Source organism: Capra hircus, chromosome 7 (genome assembly GCF_001704415.2).
Source record: "Capra hircus breed San Clemente chromosome 7, ASM170441v1, whole genome shotgun sequence".
Classification (NCBI taxonomy): Eukaryota; Metazoa; Chordata; class Mammalia; order Artiodactyla; family Bovidae; genus Capra; species Capra hircus.
In genome coordinates this window covers 72,192,674-72,215,299 of record NC_030814.1, presented here as the reverse complement: position 1 = coordinate 72,215,299, position 22,626 = coordinate 72,192,674, and the positions used below count along the sequence as shown (strand labels likewise).

The following is a 22,626-nucleotide window of genomic DNA, read 5'->3' as shown; positions in this document are numbered from 1 at the left end:
ATGGCAACATTTGATAATTCAAAAGATACTGATCCTAAGAAGTTGAACTCCAATGACTGAAAAAACCAATATAATATTAATAGAACTAAAAAATCAGAAAGAAGAGCTAGATATGGAGTTAAAAGATGAATTCTGATCTGATTGGTTCTCTTTGAAAACCAAGCTCAGCATTAACTTTTGGAAAAAAGTCACATTTTAAATTTCATACTGGTTATATTAATAAAATAGCACTTCCTTATTAATTCATTTATCTTAACAATGCAATGGTTAAGGCAAAGATTAAAAAATAAGTAAAAGAGTTAAAAATCAGACACAATTTTAAAATATATAAACAATAAAAAAGACTGATGGTAAAATCAAGACATTTTCCAGATAAAAAAATTATTAAAGAATCATTATGGAAGTTTGTTGCCAGCAGGCCCACACTGTAAGAAATACTAAAGGCAATTCTTCAGACTGAAGGGGATCATCAAGAACTGAAGAATATAAAAAATGGTAAATATCTAGAAAAGATCATTTTCCTCTTAATTTCTTTACAATCCACAGCAAAAAACTGTAACACTGTTTTACAGGATTTATAATATATGTAGATATATGACAACTACAGCATAAAAGAAAGCATAAGATAGTAAATGGACTTTTATAGTTATAAGATTTCTATACTCTTCATAAAGTGGTATTAACGCTAAGCAGACTGTGGAAGACTACCTTCCCCCAAGAGTAGCCACTAAAAATAGTTACAGCTTTAAAAAATAAAAGTGAAAAAAAGTAATTCTATAATATAGTCCAATAATGAAAAGAAGGTAGAAAATAAGAAAAAAAAAGAGACAAAAATTAAAAAAACAAAATAGTAGACCTAAATCCAATCACATCAATAATTAAATGATTAACTAAATTTTCCAATTAAAAATTAAACAGTGTCAGAATGGGTAAAAAGCATGACTCAATGGTATGGTGTCTACAAGACACATACTTTAAATACATATATATATTTATGTTAAAAGTGAGCTTTCCTGGTGGCTCAACCGGTAAAGAATCCACTGCAATGTGGGAGATCTGGGTTTGATCCCTGGGTTGGGAAGATCCCCTGGAGAAGGGAATGGCTACCCACTCCAGTATTCTGGCCTGGAGAATTCCATGGACTATAAATATACAGTTCACGGGGTAACCAAGAGTTGGACACGACTGAGCAGCGACTTTCACTTTCATGTTAAAAGTAAACATCCAAAAAACATACACCAGGCAAGCAGCAGGCATAAAAGAGCTGAAATAGCTAGAATTGTCTAGTTGTTCTATCAGATAAAATACACTTCAAGAAACAGAACATCACTAGAAGCAAAGCTGGAAACTAAGTAACTTAGTGGCCACTTAGCAGTGGCCACAGGACTGGAAAAGGTCAGTTTTCATTCCAATCCCTAAGAAAGGCAATGCCAAAGAATGCTCAAACTACCACACAATTGCACTCATCTCACATACTAGCAAAGTAATGCTCAAAATTCTCCAAGCCAAGCTTCAACAGTACGTGAACCATGAACTTCCAGATGGTCAAGCTGGTTTTAGAAAAGGCAGAGGAACCAGAGATCAAATTGCCAACATCTGCTGGATCACAGAAAAAGCAAGAGAATTCCAGAAAAACATCTATTTCTGCTTTATTGACTATGCCAAAGCCTTTTACTGTGTGGATCACAATAAACTGTGGAAAATTCTGAAAGAGATGGGAATACCAGACCACCTGACCTGCCTCTTGAGAAACCTATATGCAGGTCAGGAAGCAACAGTTAGAATTGGATATGGAACAGACTGGTTCCAAATAGGAAAAGGACTATGTCAAGGCTGTATATTGTCACCCTGCTTATTTAACTTCTATGCAGAGTACATCATGAGTAACGCTGGGCTGGAGGAAGCACAAGCTGGAATCAAGATTGCTGGGAGAAATCTCAATAACCTCAGATATACACATGACACCACCCTTATAGGAGAAAGTGAAGAGGAACTAAAAAGCCTCTTGATGAAAGTGAAAGAGGAGAGTGAAAAAGTTGGCTTAAAGCTCAACATTCAGAAAATGAAGATCATGGCATTCGGTCCCATGACTTCATGGCAAATAGATGTGGAAACAGTGGAAACAGTGTCAGACTTTATTTTGGGGAGCTCCAAAATCACTGCGGATGGTGATTGGAGCCATGAAATTAAAAGATGCTTACTCCTTGTAAGGAAAGTTATGACCAACCTAGACAGCATATTAAAAAGCAAAGACATTACTTTGCCAACAACGGTCTGTCTAGTCAAGTGTTTTTCCAGTAGTCATGTTCGGATGTGAGAGCTGGACTATAAGGAAAGCTGAGCGCCAAAGAATTGATGATTTTGAACTGTGGTGTTGGAGAAGACTCTTGAGAGTCTCTTGGACCACAAGGAGATCAAACCAGTCCATCCTAAAGGAAATCAGCCCTGAATGTTCACTGGAAGGACTGATGCTGAAGCTGAAACTCCAATATTTTGCCCACCTGATGCAAAGAGCTGACTCATTTGAAAAGACCCTGATGCTGGGAAAGATTGAAGGCAGGAGGAGAAGGGGATGAAAGAGGATGAGATGGTTGGATGGCATCACCGACTCAACAGACATGAGTCTGAGTAAACTCTGGGAGTTGGCGACGGACAAGGAGGCCTGGCGTACTGCAGTCCATGGGGTCACAAAGAGTCGAACAAACCTGAGCAATTGAATTGAACTGAACTAAAGTAACGTATGATTGGCTTTTAAATCTCTATGCAAATGCAAAAGCCCAGAATGTCCACAGTAGTCTTTAAAAAGAACAAAGCAAACTTTTGCTAGCTGACATCAAGACTTTCTATGAAACTATTATAATCAAGATATCTGGGGTACTACAAATATAACAGAACCCAAACACAAGCCTTACTTACTTAGTCATTTGATCTTCTACAAAAGCATGAAGGTAACCCAATGAGAAAGGGAAGTCTTTTCAACAAAAAGGTCTGGAATAACTAGATATGCATATGTAATAAATAAACCTCAACCCTTACTGCAACCATACACAACCATATAAGCCTAAACAAAATAACCATGAAAGAAAAAAATTGATAAATTAGCCTCTATCTTAAAAGTTCCACTCATCAAGACACCTATAAGAAAATGAATAGGCAAGTCAGACTAGAAGAAAATATCTGTACAACATACTATTTACAAATGACTGGAATTTAGGACGTATAGAAAATCCCATCTGGATAATAAAAAGTCAAACAATCCAACTTACTAGCTCAGTGAATTTTGACAGTTACTTACTTCTCCGTGGGGGTGATATAATGTAATTTGCAAGGCTGCTACAAAGATCAGGTGAGATAAGCATAAGCACGCAAGTTCACAGTGCCTAGCACAAAGCAGTAATAATAGCAGGTGCTATTATTATAAAGACCAGGAATTTGTTATACACCCATGAGTTTCAACATTTTTTTCTAAACAAGAGAATCCTGTTTTCAATCAAAACCTCATTCCAGACCTTATAAATAAAATATATAAAAGTAGAGCTCTGCATGAAGGTGGACTATAACAACAGTATTAGCGCTGGCCTACCCACTCTTACCCCAAATCCCCAGAACTCTAGTGATCTACAAAACACACTGTGAAAAGCCAATGTAGAAGAACAGGGACATTCCAATTATGGTCTGATTACCTATTTTTATAAATAAACTTTTTTTTTTATTTTTATTTTTACTTTATTTTACTTTATAATACTGTATTGGTTTTGCCATACATTGACATGAATCCACCATGGGTGTAAAGCCATCTTGTGAGTGCATGCTAAGTTGCTTCAGTCATGTCCAACCAACTCTGTGCGACCCTATGGACCATATCCCATCAGGCTCCTCTGTCCAAGGGATTTTTCCAGGCAAGAATACTGGAGTGGATTGCCATGCCTGCCTCCAGGGGATCTTCCCAACCCAGGGATCAAACCCACATCTTTATGTCTCCTGAGCTGGCAGGTTGGTTCTTTACCACTAGTGCTAGCTGGGAAGCCCATTCACTTACATATTGTCTATGGTAGCGTTCATACTATAACGGCAGAGCTAAGAAGCTGTGACAGAGACCATAAGGCGTGTGAAGTCTAAAATATTTACTACCTGTCTCCTTAAGAAAAGTCTGTCAGATGAAACAGTGACCATAAGCTGATGACTGGGCAGCACGTGGGGGTTTCAAGGCACTAATATTCCTTCCATTTTTTCGTCTGAAATGTTCTTGTAATTAATATAAACATGCACACACAAAGTCCTTTTGCAAGACAATAATCAAAGTTAAACTGGCCATTGTCTTTTCAAGAAACTGGTATGAAAGACATGTGGCACCGATGAAAGAACCTGGAAAAACCCAAAGAAGTGGTTAAAAACTATTAATGACAATCTAATCTAGTGGCTAAATTATAATTTAAATTATACATTTATATATGTATTTATATTAATTATAATTAGATTATAAATCTAACTCAGAGCCTAAATTAAGATAATACTCAATGAGCTTCATATGAAGAAAAAACTCCCTGTGAAATAAATTTCTCTGAATTTTACTAGTGGCTGGCTTTATCAAGGTTCCTACAAAAGTGAAATGGATGACAATGGAGCACAATAAAAACATACAAGCTCTTTAAAATGTTTTTATAACATATACAAAAGAATATATATGCAAATTAATAACCCAACTTAAGAACTATACTATTATCCACACTGATTAGCTAACCGTGCTTCTTCCTGATTCCATCGTCTGTCTACCCACTCCTAGCAAGAAGACTTTAGTCTCAAAATTGTTATTATTACTTTGTTATTCTATAAAACCATAGTTTTACTATAAATTCTTAAAATATTGACTATCATACTGTATTCAGTAATCTGAAATTCTTTGAAAAATCTGAATATTTCTGGATGATTCTCTGGAGTACAAGCTTTGAATTAAAGCTGGTTGCATATCTGAGTTCTTGCCACTTATCATGGATGTGACCTCGGGGAAATTATTTTCCCATCAAACCTTCATTTCCTACTACAAAAGATTGTTGTGAGAATTAAAACAGAATATACAAAAAGGGCAGTTTCTGGTATATAGCAGATGTTCATAAATGGTAGCTGTACCGGGTATGATTTATAAAGACTTGACAAATTAAACCCTTTTACTTAATGGGAAAACACATCTATCTTGCTATCAAGTGCTCCTTTTATATTAGGCCATTAGAAAACTCCTTAGTAACAAGTCTATGAATGGTCAATCTCCATAGCCACCACCAGAAGTAATTTTGATAGTTCATCTGTTCCTTTGACTTTGCACACGTGTTTTCAGAGATGACTTATGTCATACCAACTCTGTTCACCAGAAAATAGTCTGAATCCATCAAGCAGTTTCTTCTGGGTAACTGAAAAGCTGACAAGGTCAATTCTGATGAGATCAGATTTCACGCTTGCATTCAAGGGTGAAGGATTGCACTCTGCCTTCCTAAAACTGAGGCTTATATCCGCTCCTCAATACTTTCTCGGACTGTGTGTTCCCATCTCGACACACAGAAAGGCAGAGAGAAAACAGAAGTGCAGTGAATAAAAATGATAGCTCTCGAGTCAGGTAGACTTGGGTTTGGACTTAGACTCTGTTGTTTAACTATCTGATGCTGGACAAGAACTAAACTTCTCTAATACCAGATTCCTCATGGATAAAATAGAAATAACAAAAATACTTAACCTCTAAGAGTCCCTTGGACTGCAAGGAGATCCAACCAATCCATTCTAAAGGAGATCAGTCCTGGGTGTTCATTGGAAGGACTGATGCTAAAGCTGAAACTCCAATATTTTGGCCACCTCATGCGAAGAGTTGACTCATTGGAAAAGACTCTGATGCTGGGAGGAATTGGGGGCAGGAGGAGAAGGGGATGACAGAGGATGAGATGGCTGGATGGCATCACCGACTCGATGGATATGAGTCTGAGTGAACTCCGGGAGTTGGTGATGGACAGGGAGGCCTGGTGTGCTGCAATTCATGGGATCACAAAGAGTCGGGCACGGCTGAGCGACTGAAATGAACTGAACTGAACTGAAGCTACTTACAGTCCTGACTGTGGTTCTATGAAAATTATAAAGAAGATAACACCTAATATTAATTTCTTGAACTTTCTTCTTTCTTAAAATGCTCTAGATGCCTGAATTAAAATGTGTGACTAAATCATGAAGTGAGAGAACTTCTCTTTAGTAGTTTTTAGCTGTTAATATTCCTTCAACACATAATGCTCTGGGTATTATTTAGGTGTTAATAAGAACTATTTTATTTTTTCAAGGAAGGAATAAGCACATCTAGAAGAAAAAGACAAGCTAAAAGAAATCCTGATGTCTGGCTCTTTAGCAGCAAGTCACAATGAGTAGGGATAACTAAAACAAAGACAAAGTCAAGGTTTAGAGGAACAAAATGGGAAGAGTGAAGACACTGAGGACTAAAGCAGACATGGATTGCAGTCACACTGCCATCTCACATGCCACACCATACAGTAACTTTACTGTTACACATCATAGCAGAGCTGATACAAGGAAATGTTCTATAGAAAGGGGGAATGAAAATTACCTGAATTGAAGACAATTCAGATGACAAGCATGGAGGAATGGGACAGGACCACACAGTTTTGTTACATTATTCATACAAGAGGAGAGAGTTGCATGCAAAAGAGAGTTACAAGCAACGGAACATCACAAGTCTGGAATGGAAGTATTTGATCTAAGGGTTCATCCAATGGCTAAAAGTTATGATGTATTTCTGTTAGTAGGCATTCAAATAAGACAATGGCCTCTACAGAAACACTGAACAGTCTGGAGTCAAGTCTATCAAAGACAAATCTACTTTAGATGTATTACTTCCAGCTCGTACTGACCTCTGTACTAGACCACCATCTCTTTCCTACCTCTCAGCTTCCTTCTCCCACTATTAGCAGCAATGAATTTTTTACAATTTCTCCTTGTAACCCTCTCCCTAATTACATGGATTCCAATACTCTTTTCTCCATACCAGTGCCAGTGATTAGGCATCTTTCTACAGGATCAGCCCTGCCTCTGCTTTAAGAAATAAAAGCTCTGACTGTTTAAACACAAGAAGGGGGTGCTGTGCCAAGCTGCACAAATTTGTAAACTTGGTAAGAACTGATGGGTGGGAAAAACCTGGAAAGCACCTTTGAAGCAAAAAACAAATACCATTTCTAAAGAACTTACATAAATTGATTAGAAAAATATTAAGAACCCAATAGATACTTGGGAAAGTTCAGATAACAATTTTTCAAAGAAGAAATACAAGTTGGCTTTTTTAAAAAAGAAACAAATTCAACTGTACTAATCAAAGAAATATAAAATTTAATGAAATATCACTGATTATCTAATGAATATATCATGCTTTAAAAACAAAAAAGAAAAAGTAACATTCCTCAGTATCTGTAATGGTGTGGTGAAAGGAAAACTGTCATGTGCTGCCAATGAGAATTTAAACGAGTAGAATCTTCTGAAAACAGTCTTAAAACTTTATATATATAATCCAGTAATTTTACTTTTTGTAGTGTGGTTTAAAGAAAAAATCAGAAATTCAGACAATTTACACCTAACAAAGCTTGTTGCTATTTTAGATGCACATTTTCAATAAAGGGGGGGGGGGGGCGGTTAAAAACCCACACCTGATATTAGTGCCTCTATTTTAGCATTTCAACTAATTTGTATCATATTTAGTCATGTCCAAGTCGGTCTGCCTCACTGGACTGTGAATTTCCTGAATACAAATTTGAGGTTCAATCAGCTCTGTGAGCACTTATCACCTTATCACCCTGTGAACACTCCCAGCACCTAACAGAAAACTTCATTAACAGCAAATTAATCAATGATTGACTTCAAAGACACATAAACACACACATAAAGGACATGAACAAACACTAAATCTATAACTGACCTAATTTTTCCACAATTTGGAATAAACTCAATTCCATGAGATTATTATAGGAATAAGTTAATAGATTGCAGTAATTACAACCTACAATCATGCTCCTTTATCCTTTCTTCCTGCCTGGAACACAGTTTTAAGGTCTAGAGATAGAACAGCCATCTTGAAACCATAAGTCAAGAAGCTACAAGTCAAGGACTGTAGAGCTGAAACAGAAAAGCTTTGGTCCTCATTACGTCACTGAGCCACTACCTCACTCCAGATATCTTGTTATGTGAGAAAAAGAAACCTTACATGTTAAACTCACTTAATTACATTAATTAATATGGTGTTTTCTGTTATCAGAATTGATAAAATTTTCTGATAGATACTAACAGGGTTTTCCGTTATTTGTTGTGACATATTAATAAATGATACATAACCATCCACTTGATAATAGTAACTAAACCAGGGGTGGTTACTTAAAGACCATCAGAGTCTTTCTTAGATTGATTTATGGTCTCAGGAGAAAGAACTCCTTTTTTCCCATTAAAGGCTAAAACTCTATGGCTGCTGGCAGACACTCTGCCTGTCCCTTAACAATAACAAAGTCTATCTGTTGAATGGAGAAAAGCAGAGCCAAAAGACAGAGAAACATCATCTCAGCTCCCAGATTTGGCTCAGCCTGAAGCCTATCCCAGGCTTCCTAATTATTATGCAAACTAAATTCTCTTTTTTGCTTAAGATTACCAGGGCTTCCCTGGTGGCTCATATGCTAATGAATTTGTCTGCAATGAAGGAGACTTGGGTTTGATTCCTGGGTTGGGAATATCCTCTGAAGAAGGGAATGGCTACCCACTCAAGCATTCTTGCCTGGAGAATTCCATGGACAGAGGAGAGCCTGGCAGGCTATAGTTCATGGGGTTGCAAAGAGTCAGACATAACCGAGTGACTAACACTTTCACTTTTCACTTGAATTGCATTTCCAACACTTGCACCCGAAAGAGTCCTATATACTACACTGGAGTAAACACGTAAATAATTTTTTACAGGTTGAAAAAATACCTTGTCCTTTATTAACTCATATAATTCAAGTTACATTTGTCATTCTCCAACTGCTTACTATTTATTTTCATTATGTCCATACTACAACCACACTGAATTGTGTACTCTTTTGTACACCTTTCATGTTTTCCTATTTATATGATTTGATTTTTGCCTGCTGTTTTACATTAATGCCTTTCTTCTAAATCTCTAATCACATTTCTTCTGAAACATCACAGAATTTATCTTTATGCCCCTTAGTAGTTTTGATCTTGCATTACAGTTATTCATGTGTATGTCTTATCTACCCAACAGTACTATAATCTCACTTTGTTTGGATTTGTATATATCCCCACAGGTCAGTGTGTTTCCATAATCCATGCTATTTCTACTAAACTTAAGCTACTTCCTAACAATACACCTAACTACTGACATGTATTATTAACACCTCTATAGTTAGTTGTCAACAGTAATATACTTAATCCTCCTAGATACCACAAAAGCCACATTAACACAAGTGAGAAGAATGAATGGGAGTACAAATTACATTCAGGTAGGCATATACACACATATAAAACTGAAAAAGTCAACTCTGTTCAATTTAAGAAATGTTTTACCTAGAGACGTTCAGGTTTTCTGATTTTTGATGAGTCACCCACGTCAAACCTATTCTAGGTCTCAGTATTTCTCTGATATTTCTCAGGCAAATCTCCATTAAGGATTCTTACCTCTACCCGTATAGTCAAAGCTATGGTTTTTCCAGTACTCATGTATGGATATGAGAGCTGGACTATAAAGAAAGCTGAGCACTGAAGAATTAATGCTTTTGAACTGTGGTGTTGGAGAAGATTCTTGAGAGTCCTCTGGACTGCAAGGAGATCAAACCAGTAAGAAATCAATCCTGAATATTCAATTGGAAGGACTGATGCTGAAGCTGAAGATCCAATACTTTCGCCACCTGATGCGAAGAGCTGATTCACTAGAAAAGACCCTGATGCTGGGAAAGGTTGAAGCAGGAGAAGGGGATGACCCAGGACAAGATGGCTGGATGGCATCACCAACTCAATGGACATGAGTTTGAGCAAGCTCTGGGAGATGGTGAAGGACAGAGAAGCCTGGCGTGCTGCAGTCCATGGGGTCGCAAAGAGTCAGACATGACGGAGCGACTAAACAACAACCCATGTGCTTACGCACCATTATGTTTCCATGAAATATCCATGAAGAGAAAATCCACTCCTAGCAGTATTCACACCTCTGTATCTAGGCCCAAAGAGTATATAGTTAATGCCTTCAGCTTTCCTAACTCCGCTAGGATCTATTTCTCACTAACTTATTCTTAGCACTTTGGCCCTAATGCCTTTCCCTGTCTTTCATCCTTCTTTTAGCTCTAGCTGAAATATTGAACAATAACAGCAGCTACCATTTACTGAATATCTAAAACAATCCAGACACAGTGCTGGGTACTTTATAAAAGTATTTCTGATTCTCATGACAATACTAATGATGCTAGACTAATTTTACAAATAAGGAACCTGATCCTCAAAGAGTAAGGTAATTTGTCAAATATTACCCAGCTGACCAGTATTACAGCTGCAATTTAAGTTCAGATCTACCTAGTTCCAAGCCCATGTTTCTCTCATTGTATCATATTACCAAAAATAAAACACTGGCTGTTCTCACAGCTTCTATCCTTGTCAATCAACAATCTATTCACACAGCATCCAGAGTGATCCTTTGTTCAAATATTAATTCATTTTTTCTGCTCAAATCCCTCCAATGTTTCCTTATTTAGAAGCTCAAGTTCCTCACTAATGGCCTACGAGTGCTACGTAATCTGTTCACTTGTGCCCTTCTCAATTATCTCTCTGGTTTTGTTAATCTCTCCCTCACTCCACTCCAGCCACACTGGCTTCTCTATCATTCCCCATACACACCAAGGCTGTTCACACCTCAGGGTCTCTGAACTTACTGTTCCCACTGCCTGTAACACTCTCTCCTCTCCACTCAAAACTCTCCCACCTCATTCCCTCACTCAGGCCTCTGTTCAAATGTCACCTTCTCAATGGAAACTTCCACACCACCTATTTTAAACTGCCACCTCCTGTCCTCAGTACTCTCTATTCCTCTCTTCTTTTGATTTCTTTCTCTAAAATACTTACCAACATGACATATTGTAGGGGGCTTCCTGGGTAGCTCAAACGTTAAAGAATCTGCCTGCAATGCAGGAGACCTGAATTCAATCTCTGAGTTGGGAAGATCCCCTGGAGAAGGTAACAGCAATCCACTCCAGTATTCTTGCCTAGAGAATTCCATGGATAGAGGAGACTGGAGAGCTACTCTCCAGGGGGTCACAGAGTCAGACACGACTGAATGACTAACTCTTTCACTTTCTTTCTCTCAGATGTATTATATGTTTGTTTATTAAAGTAGTCTACTACTAGAATACATCTCTGACAACATGGACTTTGTATATTCTGTTGACTATAGCTTCCATGTATTAATAGTAGGCATTTAATAAGTATTTATTGGATGAGTAAATGAATACTTTTTTCTTCCTAGATGTTTAATAAAATGAGCCAATGATGGCTCAGTGGTAAAAAAAAAAAAAAAAAATCTGCCTGCCAACACAGGAGACACAGGTTCAATCCCTGATTCAGGAAGATTCTACATGGTGGGGTAAAACTAAGCCCATATGCCACAACTACTGAGCGTGTGCTCTAGAGCCTTGGAGCCACAACTACTGAGCCCATGTACCACAACTACTGAACCCTGCATACCCTAGAGCTCGTGCTCTGCAACAAGAAAAGCATCTGCAATGAAAAGCCTGCACACCACCATAACTAGAGAGTAGCCCCCGCACTCTGTAGCTAGAGAAAAGCTTGCACAGCAACAAAGACCCAGCACAGCCAAAAATAAAAATTACAAAAAGGAAAAAATTATCTCAAAGACATTCTTCAGAAAGCAAATGTAAAGGCAACCTGCTTCTGTCACAGTTTAAACAATGCCTTTAAAGAACAATCTCTAATTTGTCCACAGTTGTGAATAGACAGCCATGTCATTGAGCAAGAAACTGAGCAGACTGAGCCAACTCAACCAGAGTGTAGTATTATAATCAAATAAAACTTACAGCAAAGTTAATCAGACACATATTTAATGATATGCATAATTGTTATTGTGCTGCACGGTAACAGGCATAAATGGTAGACACTTAATGTAAATGACTCTAATTACTATTTCTTTTACACAGCCAAACCAAGCATGTCTAGGATCAGATTCAGGGAAAAACAGGAAGAAGGGGGAAAGCTGGATCCTTAGCTCTGGAAAGAAAGTCTTCTCTTATTCCATCCCCTTAGGCATTTGGCTAATGGTCTCTCATCCTGAGGTAATGTGTAAAACTCTTTCCCCTCCATTGTAGGAGAGGCTTCCTTTCACCAAAGATTAAAATATTAGGCTAAGGACGGCCCTCTCTTCAGTCATAAGGCTGAGAGGAACCAGAACAAACACTACAGTACATGGCAAGGAAGACAGGACAGGCAAGCTGGTAGAGAAACCAAATGACAGCAAATTCACTGAAGACCTACTATATGCCACACTAGTACATGTTTCACATAATTCATCTAATGTACTTCCCCTATCCCACCTTAGAGCCGGCAAGCTCAGTCCCCAGGAAAGCAGAGGAATAAGCAGCGAGAGCGACATTTTTTGTGAGGACTCCCTGCTCCAAATTTTCCTGTAAGGCCTAAATAATGTTACCAGAAAGGGTAATTTAGGTAAGCTAACATTACTAGGAAGATTAAGAGGAAGCTGTTATTTAGTGGCTGTTTCCCTTGCTTCCTACCTTATCTAACCCATTGAAGGATAAAGGGCCCCCTGCTTTCCTATGGGTTTGTCCAAACCTATCCAGCTGAGGCTAAGCCCACTATTCTCTGGCAATATCATCCCTGTTCACTGCGCTCTCCTTTTTCCTGGTGCACTTACTGTCAAGGTACACAATATTCACTCTGTGCCATCCTATAATTAATTTCTTAGGTTAATGCTTATTTCCCCAATGACACTATAAGCTCCTTAATGGCAGAAACCTTGTCTTAAACTTCTTTAGTAACCCACACAAGATCGAGCATCATTTTAAAAAAAGGTGTTTCTATTAAGTATTTGGATGAATTAAAGTAGGTAGGCAATAGATAGTATAAAAAAAATAAATTTCTGGTTCTAGGTAAACAAGCTGGTGTTGAAAAGAAGTTTGCAGTATTCTAACATGTCTTCATCATACTTTTGGATTTTTCCTTTGGGGAAGCGGGGAGCCTGTGCCATGTGACATGCAGGATCCCTGACCAGGGATTGAGCCCGTGCCCACTGCTGTGGAACCACAGTCTTTTAACCACTGGATCACCAAGGAAGTCCCTGAACTAATTTTTAAAACAAATTTCCTTAAAAAAAAGTATGACTATCATTTGGGATACCTCAGACATCTTTGGATGGAGGTCTGAGACATTTGGATCAGAGCTACAAGACATACAGTGTCAACAGTATAAGAGCTTCCAATTATATTGGAAAATACACTTAAATCTATAATGTTTGAAAAAGTCCTCAAGACCCAGAATGTAAATCCAACTGAGCAGCAATACACAGGATCACTGGCCCAGTGGATTCGAGAATTTGAAAGACTTCCTGAACGGATAACAATGCAAATCTCAGTCTACTTTGCCTACCTGATGGTATCAGCTTCTCAACAAGTTCAATGAGAATAACCTGATTCTGGTGGTGTAAGTCTGCATTAGGTTTGAGAAAACTCATAAACAAGCCTGAATCAAGTATCTGATGTTGTGAGTTGCCCCACCACACCTCATAAGGAAGAACAAGCTTAAAACCAAGTATCATAAAGCTGAAAGATATCTGACAAAGATGAATACCAAAGCTTCCTGTTTAAGCACAAACTTATCAGTGTTCTGTCTAGGAGATGTCACTAAACTCTACTCTATACTACTTTTTACCTTTTAATTATGACTGGAAGAAAGTCATCTATTCGTAGAGCTCAATGGGGATTCAGTTTCTCAAACTCGTTTATTTCTGAACCTCAGTGCTGAATGGGGTGTTGATTCAGTAACTAATACCAGTTGGGTAAGCATGTTTAGTGAGATAGACAAAACAGTCTCTCCCTTCTCTGGTCACCAAACGTCCAGCCTTAGAATTCTTTCAGTTACTAAAACTCGCTACTAAAAATCAAACTAAAGAGTTATATCAAAGTAAAACTGCATCTAAAATCCTAATCCTACAGTGCTCTTCAATTAAAGGAGTTGACCAGATTTAAGTCTTCAACTTTCAGAGTATTTAAAAGACTACAGTGTTATTCATAAAAATCCTTAAAAATCATGACAAAATATCTGACCTAGTAATTCCACTACTGGGAACAGTAACAGCAGCTCAAAGTTCTTAAGCACTTACAAGGTGCTAGGCACTGTATCGAACACTTTACTTAAAATATCTCATTTAACCTCATAAAAACCAAATAAGGTCATTTCTATTGGTTGACAGATGCATGAATAGAAACTACCACAGGGTCACAGAGTAGTAAGTGACAGAGGTAGGACTCAGTCTCAGACTGACTGGACTGTGGAGCCCATCTCTTTCTTACTACCAACCAAACTAAAAATATATCCTTAAAAAATAACCCCAAAATATAGCAACAATTTTTGGGCATTAAAAGCTCAGTGTCATGTTAGTATAACATGGCAACATGAAGCATTCTAAATATATGACAAGTAAATGAAGGCACTTTGGATTACAGAATATTATATTAAATATTTTAATATAATATTAAAAATATTTTTACACCTAACTTTTAGTGACATGGGAAAACTTTAATGCTATAAGTAGAAAAAAACAAAACAAAACTTTACATACAGTCAGATCTCAAATATGTAAAAAATGTATCTGTAATAGAAAGATCTAAATTTTTAAAAAAGCAAACTACAGAATTATATGTGGCATGGTCCCATTTATGTAAATAGTGCTTGACTCATTTCAAGTACTCAATAAATGTACACTACTATTATTATTTGTACTAAAAATGAACAGGTACTACTTTACAATTAGAAAAATCAACAAATTTATTTAAATTATAAGTTTAGGTACTTCCTTATTTAATTAATGAGAAGTGTATAACATCAGAAAAGTTAAACAACATGTGTCTTTCTTTCTCATACCTCACAATTATACAATTTCAAATTAAACATCTCTGAGTGATGGGAACCAAGTAGAACTGAGAAAACTGTTGCAACATTTCTAATCTTCTAACGGATGGTTACATTCAACATGTTAGACCACAGAGAGGTATGCAGATTCTATTATCCTTAGACCACAGAGAGCTGTGCAGATTCTATCGTATTTAGAGTTTAGAAAGGCAAGATCAAGGGTGGTATTTCAAGGGCTGTGATGAACAAGCAGATTTTCTTGGCCAATATCTCATGCTGTATCCAAACCAAGGCCTCTGGTGTACTCTTTGAGAGATAACCAAATGCTCCAGGGTGATGCATCAGAGACATATAGGAGAGGAATAGAAACTAGGGATATTTTTCAGCTATAACTGTCTTTAGGTAAAATTTACACACACACACACCCCCCTGACAAGAGACTTATTTTGAATGAAAAACAGGCAACTCTAGAACTTATTTCCTCAAGTTTCATAGGAGTTTCAGTATTTGTATACAATGTGAAATGCAAGGTCCATGGGATCACATTGATCTTTGGCCTGCCTAAAGTAAAATGGCCTGCCTAAAACAAAGAATAAGTTTGAAACATTAAAAAAATGAAAGATTTTTTCCAACCCCTTGTCCTGAGGTATGTGCAACAAAACAGTATGCCAGCCAACATAGTAAAGAATGTCAAAAGCACTAGAGACTTAGCTAAATACAAAAAAATCAACAACTTAAATACTGAAGAAGAGTTCTGTTGCACTGTACTGTACAGGATTACAAAACCACCATGTAGTCAAAGTAAAGAGTGGCTTTACCTGTATCTTGCCCCATCAGCCCACTGCAATACATGGCATGTCGCTCAATCTTTGTGGGTGGGAAGCCTTGGTCACAGAGTGGGCAGGATACCTGGACACTAGATGAGAAGATAGAAGTAGATATTTCTTTCTCAGCATCTTTCTTGTTATCAACTTGAAGAACCTAAAGAACATGACAAACAGCAATTATATTAGCTTTACAAAGTATCTTTTCCCAAAAAGAACTGCAAGAGGCTCCATCCTGTATTTTAAATTACTTTCAATGATACCAATCATTTTGCCAAATTCTGGACAGTAGATTGGGAGATACACTAACACAGTTAATACTCATTCAGTGTCTGCCTACTATGTGCTAAGCATTCTGCATGTAATAATGCTCATTTAAACCTCATGGTAATCTTGCAAAGATTACTACATTCTTTTTACACTTGAGAAAAGTATTGTCTAAAACAGTAAAGCAACTTGCCCAAAGTCACAGAACAAATTTCAGCCGAGCTGAAATTCAAACCAGAGATTACTGGACTCTAAAATCTGATAGCATTCCTCTCTATCCCACTGCAAGGCACTATCCTTGTTACGTCAATACGCTATGTTTCAGTTTGTATTAGCAACAGCATCTTAAAGACAGTTTTTCAATCTCACAAAAGAATTATGAAGGCAGTCAAAAGGTATAAACTCCTAATTGAAAGATAAGTATTTAGGGTGTAATTTACAATGTAATAATATAATTAACATTGCTGTATGTTATATATTAGAAAGTTGTTAGAGTATATCCTTAGAGTTTTCATCACAAGGAAAAAAATTTTCTATGTCTTTAATTTTATTCTATATGAGATTACAGGTGTTCACTAAACTTATTGTGATAATCATTTAACTATGCATGTAAGTTAAATCATTATACTGTACTCCTTCTGCTAAGTCACTTCAGTCGTGTCCGACTCTGTGCAACCCATAGACGGCAGCCCACCAGGCTCCTCCTGTCTCTGGGATTCTCCAGGCAAGAACACTGGAGTGGGTTGCCATTTCCTTCTCCAATGCACGCATGCATGCTAAGTCGCTTCAGTCGTGTCTGACTCCGTGCAACCCTATGGACAGCAGCCCACCAGGCTCCTCTGTCCATAGGATCCTCTAGGCAAGAATACTGGAGTGGGCTGCCATTTCCTTCTCCAAAACGGAGCTATATATTAATTATATCTCAATGAAACTGAAAGAAAAAAAAGAATTAATTCCACAAACACACAAAAAGAACTGTGATCATTGTAAGTAACTTCAGACATCAGGAGTGAGGGGAAAAGAAAAGAGCTCAAGCAATACAACTAAAATTTAAGTTAAGAATCTAGGCCTCAGCTTATACCAGTAAGACAAACCACCTCTTATGTTTTGTTTCTTTTGGGTTGAAAGAGGAAACACAACTAAGACTCAAAACATTTAAGAAGGCCTGAAGGCAATCATTAAAACAATTCTGACAAAGCCATTCTTAACTGCCTTTTCAGTGTTTTGTAGTCATCATTTTTCCTACAGTTCCCAGTATCTCTCACAGGCAGTTTTATTTTACCTTTACAGGTCAGAGCCAAGAACTCTGCAGTGATTAATTCAACAGTATGCGTGTGCACTGCAGCACTACTGCCTAACACTTGCTTCAAAGGACAGCATGTCCTATCCAATCAATGTGAAACTATCCTGCATAGCCACTGCTTCCATTTAAAAGCAAGGAGCAACTAGGCCGTCATTATGCTTTACTATAGAAAACAAAATAAACCCTTTTCTGATACAAGAACAAAATGAGACCAAAACTGCAGTGGATAGATCATTTAAGCTCTGAGAAAACCGGGGTTTTTTTCTCTTTTTAGTCTCTAAGTTTGCTGCTGCTGCTAAGTCGCTTCAGTTATGTCCGACTCTATGTGACCCCATAGACGGCAGCCCACCAGGCTCCCCCGTCCCTGGGATTCTCCAGGCAAGAATACTGGAGTGGGTTGCCATTTCCTTCTCCAATGCATGAAAGTGAAAAGCGAAAGTGAAGTTGCTCAGTCGTGTCCGACTCTTATTGACCCCATGGACCGCAGCCTACCAGGCTCCTCCATCCATGGGATTTTCCAGGCAAGAGTACTGGAGTGGGGTGCCATTGCCTTCTCCATTTAGGTCATCCCTAAAATTTATCACCTGTGAATGTAACCCAGAAGAGAGGGAAACAGGCCATCTAAATAAATACCAAGTAAAACAATTTCTACAACTGCCAGAAAATGTTATTTTCAACACATACCTGCTTTTTACTTAGAAAGGTGGCAGGGGTCGGGGGTGGGGGAGGAAGGTGGAGGCGGAGAAGAAAGATAAGAAAGGAACCAAGAGTGGTTGAGTTCCTGTACTATGCCAGGCTTGGCCAAGCATTTTTCATATCCATACCTCACAACAACCTAATTGTCAGAGGTATCACTCACTCCAGTATTATACAAGAGGAAATTAAGGCTTGAAAAGGCAAAGTAATTTGCTGATCACAAAATGACTAAGTGGACAATGTAGACTCAAACCCAGGCCTATGGAGACATCCAAACTTTCAGTATTTCACCAAAGTATGACAAAAGCACTCCCCACCCACTTTGTTTCTGGAAGCCGACTCTGCCAAGTATTGGGAGACACTCTGGTTCTAAAATTATTCTTCTCTAGGATGTGGGGTAAGTCAAGTGGGTCTAAAAGTTCTGCTGCTGCTGTTGCTAAGTCGCTTCAGTCGTGTCCGACTCTGTACGACCCCATACACGGCAGCCCACCAGGCTCCCCCGTCCCTGGGATTCTCCAGGCAAGAACACTGGAATGGGTTGCCATTTCCTTCTCCAGTGCATGAAAGTGAAAAGCGAAAGTGAAGTTGCTCAGTTGTGTCTGACTCTTAGCGACCTAATGGACTACAGCCTACCAGGCTCTTCTGCCCATGGGATTTCCCAGGCAAGAGTACTGGAGTGGGTTGCCATTGCCTTCTCCTCTAAAAGTTCTAGGTGCTTTTTATTTCAATCTTAGTCACTGAGATTCTCAGAAACACAGGTTCCTTTGTATAAGGAAAAGTTGTCCTGTAAGTGCAAAGCCATTTGAGGAGAAGGAAGAAAAGTCAATATACCCTACAATTTGCAAATAGTCTTGAAAATTAAGTGGCAGTTGAGCAGTAACTTGGCGTTCTAAAGTTCACTAAGCATAGAAACTGGAGAAGGAAATGGCAACCCACTCCAGTATTCTTGCCTGAAGAATTCCATGGATAGAGGAGCCTGGCAGGCTGCAGTCCATGGAGTAGCAAGGTGTCGGACACAACTAAGCGACTAACACATGCGCGCATAAAAAAGTTATATGACATGAATGATAATTGTATTCCCATCCAGTACTATACTCCTTTGTATTCCATTACCAGCTCTATAAACTGCAGAGAAGGTATCTTCAACTATTATTATAGTATTCACAAGGAGAAGCTGATCTATTATTGTTTTATTGTGAATACAAGACCACTTCCAATCACATTCATAGGCAATCCAGAAGGTTTCTAAACATTATCATGTTTACCTAAGTTTTTTCCCACTCCAGTGTTCTTGCCTGGAGAATCCCAGGGACGGCAGAGCCTGGTGGGCTGCCATTTATGGGGTCGCACAGAGTCAGGCACGACTGAAGGGACTTAGCAGCAGCAGCAGTAGCAGCAGCAAGTTTTTCCCAGCACCATTAAAAATGTCTATTTAAATATTAACTATAATGGAGGAGCCTCAAAAGGAAAAAAAATACAAGCCAAGAAGCTTTTGTGAGGACTCTGCAATCAGGGACTGGGTCTCTGCAGAGCTGCTTCTGCTGCTTTTAAAATACTATATGTGTATTTTCTCAAAACAGGTACTTGTATACCAAATCATGATTTATTAAAGGCTGGCCTGAAAAGAAACTTCATCTCAAGAAATGGATCCAATGAAAATAAGAGTATGTCCTACAGTCACCAACTCCCTTACCTATTCCCCATAAGATTTATGCATAGTTTAGGAAAGTGTTTATCTCCCCTTTTATCTTAGACACAGTCTATTTAACACAGTTTACTTCACCAACTGCCTAAACTGACTACAGTTGTGCAGGTCCACTAATATACAAATATTTTTCAACAGTAAATACTACAGTTCTAAGACTGTGGTTGGCTGTGTTAGGGAGAAAACACAGACACCAAGGGCCCACTATAAGTTATACACAGGTTTTCAACTACATGAAAAGTCAGCACCCCTAACCCCCTTGTTGTTCAAGGGTCAACTGTATCTGAGTCTGAATAAAGCCCACAGTTAACAGACTTCTGAGTACGAATATCTGAGACCCCCACTCAAGCAAGATAATCCAAAAATATTATTTCCAAAAGAACCTTACCACTGCAGGAAATCAAATCAAGAGGGACTACAGTTCTGGCAAGGGTATTCCAAATACCTCAAATACTGTCAAGCAATTCTGTGTCATTAGTAAGCTAATATCACTAAGCAGCCACAGTGTGTTACAAAGCAGTTCCACATGCATATTTCTACTTGTGCCAAATCCCTGCTATGTTTCATATTCTTTATCTAATTTCATCATCAGAGCAACCCAATAAAATAGGCTATTTCTGTCTACATTTTATAAATGAAGAACTGAGATTCAGAAAAGCATTCTTCTCCATTAGGGCATTCCTCTAATGCCCTCCCCTAATGCCCCAGGCATTTTCTAACCTTACATTTGTCAGACTGTTAGGGGAAGCACACTGAAACCACCCACCCTGGTCAGGCACCATAGTAACCATTTGCATGAGTTGTTTTATGACAGGAGATCCTGATAAGGAATACGGAACTAATAAGCCACCACCAACAGGAAGAGTTCGGGAAAGGTCTAAAGGAGACACCGCGTGTCCGTCCACTTCCCGGAATCCCTCTCGCTAGCATCCATCTTGGCTGAGTGATGCGTGCACCACCAGGAAAGACTGTGAATTAGAATGATTGGCCAAAGACCACCCGGAAACTAATCCCATCACCATAAAACCCGAGACTGTGAGCCACGCGGCGGAGCAGTTCTCCTGGGTTTCCTTAGCCTACTGCTCTCCACCCGGGTGCCCTCTCCCAATAAAATCTCTTGCTTTGTCAGCAAATGTGTCTCCTCAGACAATTCATTTCCTAGTGTTAGACGAGCGCCCTCTTCCTGCAACAAGACCACATTATAATTATCTGTTTGTGTGTCCCTTTGAGGGCAGGAGTTGTTTTTATATTTACCTATATCTCACGACTCCAAAACAGTAACTGGCACACAGTACACAAACTATAATATCTGAACCAAATAAATGAACAAAGCAATTAATCTGACCAAGGTGATAGGGTTGGAATTCAAAGTCAGGTCTTCTAGTTCCAATACTCAAGTTCCTTGCACAATAAACAAGAAATTTTGGGGTAAATGACCCTGTACACAGATTACAATGGCAAGAGTCCGCACCCTTTGTAATACTATCATTGTACACAAAAAAGGCCCAGATTCTATCTTTCTAGTAAGTGACTTGTAACTAGTGTTTGTGCAATAACTTAAAAACTACAGCATCTCTAACTTCCTTTAATGTTAACTTCTAAGACTATTTAGAGCATCCACAGATATTAGCAAACAGCAACACCAAAAAGGGGACATTAGATGTGAAAAAGACCATACAATTCCATCCACTTGATGTGTAGTGCTGCAGACATACATAACTTTTAAATAGGGTTCTTGCTCTTTGTCCAAAAACTTCTTTCCTCCACAGTCATGAATGCTTAAGAAATCAGCCTTGATTAGCTAAAGGCTTGCAGAGCTTCTTCTGCATGTTAAGATAACTATGTTAACAACACTCTGTTCCCCCATCCCTACTGAGAAGGTTGTAGTTTCTCCCTAGGATAAGAACCTGAGGCCATTTTGACACTATGTAGCAGGATCCAGCTTCAGCAGCTCTTAAATAGGGAACTCCTCACCAAAAGGTGTTAGGAAACTAACACTACAGGCATGAGGGAATCTCAGTCTGTCAGTTGTGACAGATCAGGTTCCAGGGAACCAAACAACAGGCACAAGTCACGAAAGCAGGATTTCCACTCAGTTACCTGCAGTACAGAAACTAGGAAGGGGCTCTATTAATAACTTCTAAGGCAAAAATTGTTTTCAAAAAAATGTACAATATAAAAAGGAATAAGAGAATGAAGCTCAGAGTAAGAGCATTGCTCAGAATAAAACGTATGCACATGTGTAACCAAAAAATTTATTTTCATGAAAAACTAGTTTAAGTCTCAGGCTACTTTTCACAACACATTTTAAAGGTCTAAATTCTTTAAAAGAGTTATTGATATTTAAATTGTTTTGTCAGACTCAACATGAAAAAATATGCACTGAATCTTAATCAGGCGTATGAACTTGTGTCAATCAGCCTTACGGTTAATGTCAGATATGTGAACTTAAGAAAGGTACTAGTACAAACACAGATTGACTTACTTTACCATGCTGTTATCCAGATTTTGCATTTCTGATCATATCTCAAAATTAGGGCTGAAAGTTAGGTCACAATATAAAGGTAGCAACTTTTTCCAAGATTGTTCATCTCTGTTACATCATTATGTTAACAGAAAATGCTCCAGGACTTTGGAGACAAATCTATGCCCAAATTCTGGTACTATCATTA

The 22,626-nt window shown here is 38.3% G+C and overlaps 1 protein-coding gene across 2 annotated transcripts in view; it reads right to left on the bottom strand.

The window, feature by feature from the left end:
• Positions 1–22,626, bottom strand: part of UIMC1 (ubiquitin interaction motif containing 1) — a 133,296-nt gene that overhangs the window by 26,272 nt on the left and 84,398 nt on the right. For both annotated transcript variants that reach the window (XM_018050628.1, XM_018050629.1), the window contains exon 10: positions 15,978–16,140. In XM_018050628.1, the coding sequence (XP_017906117.1) occupies positions 15,978–16,140 (163 nt within the window). The remainder of the gene's footprint in view (positions 1–15,977; positions 16,141–22,626) is intronic.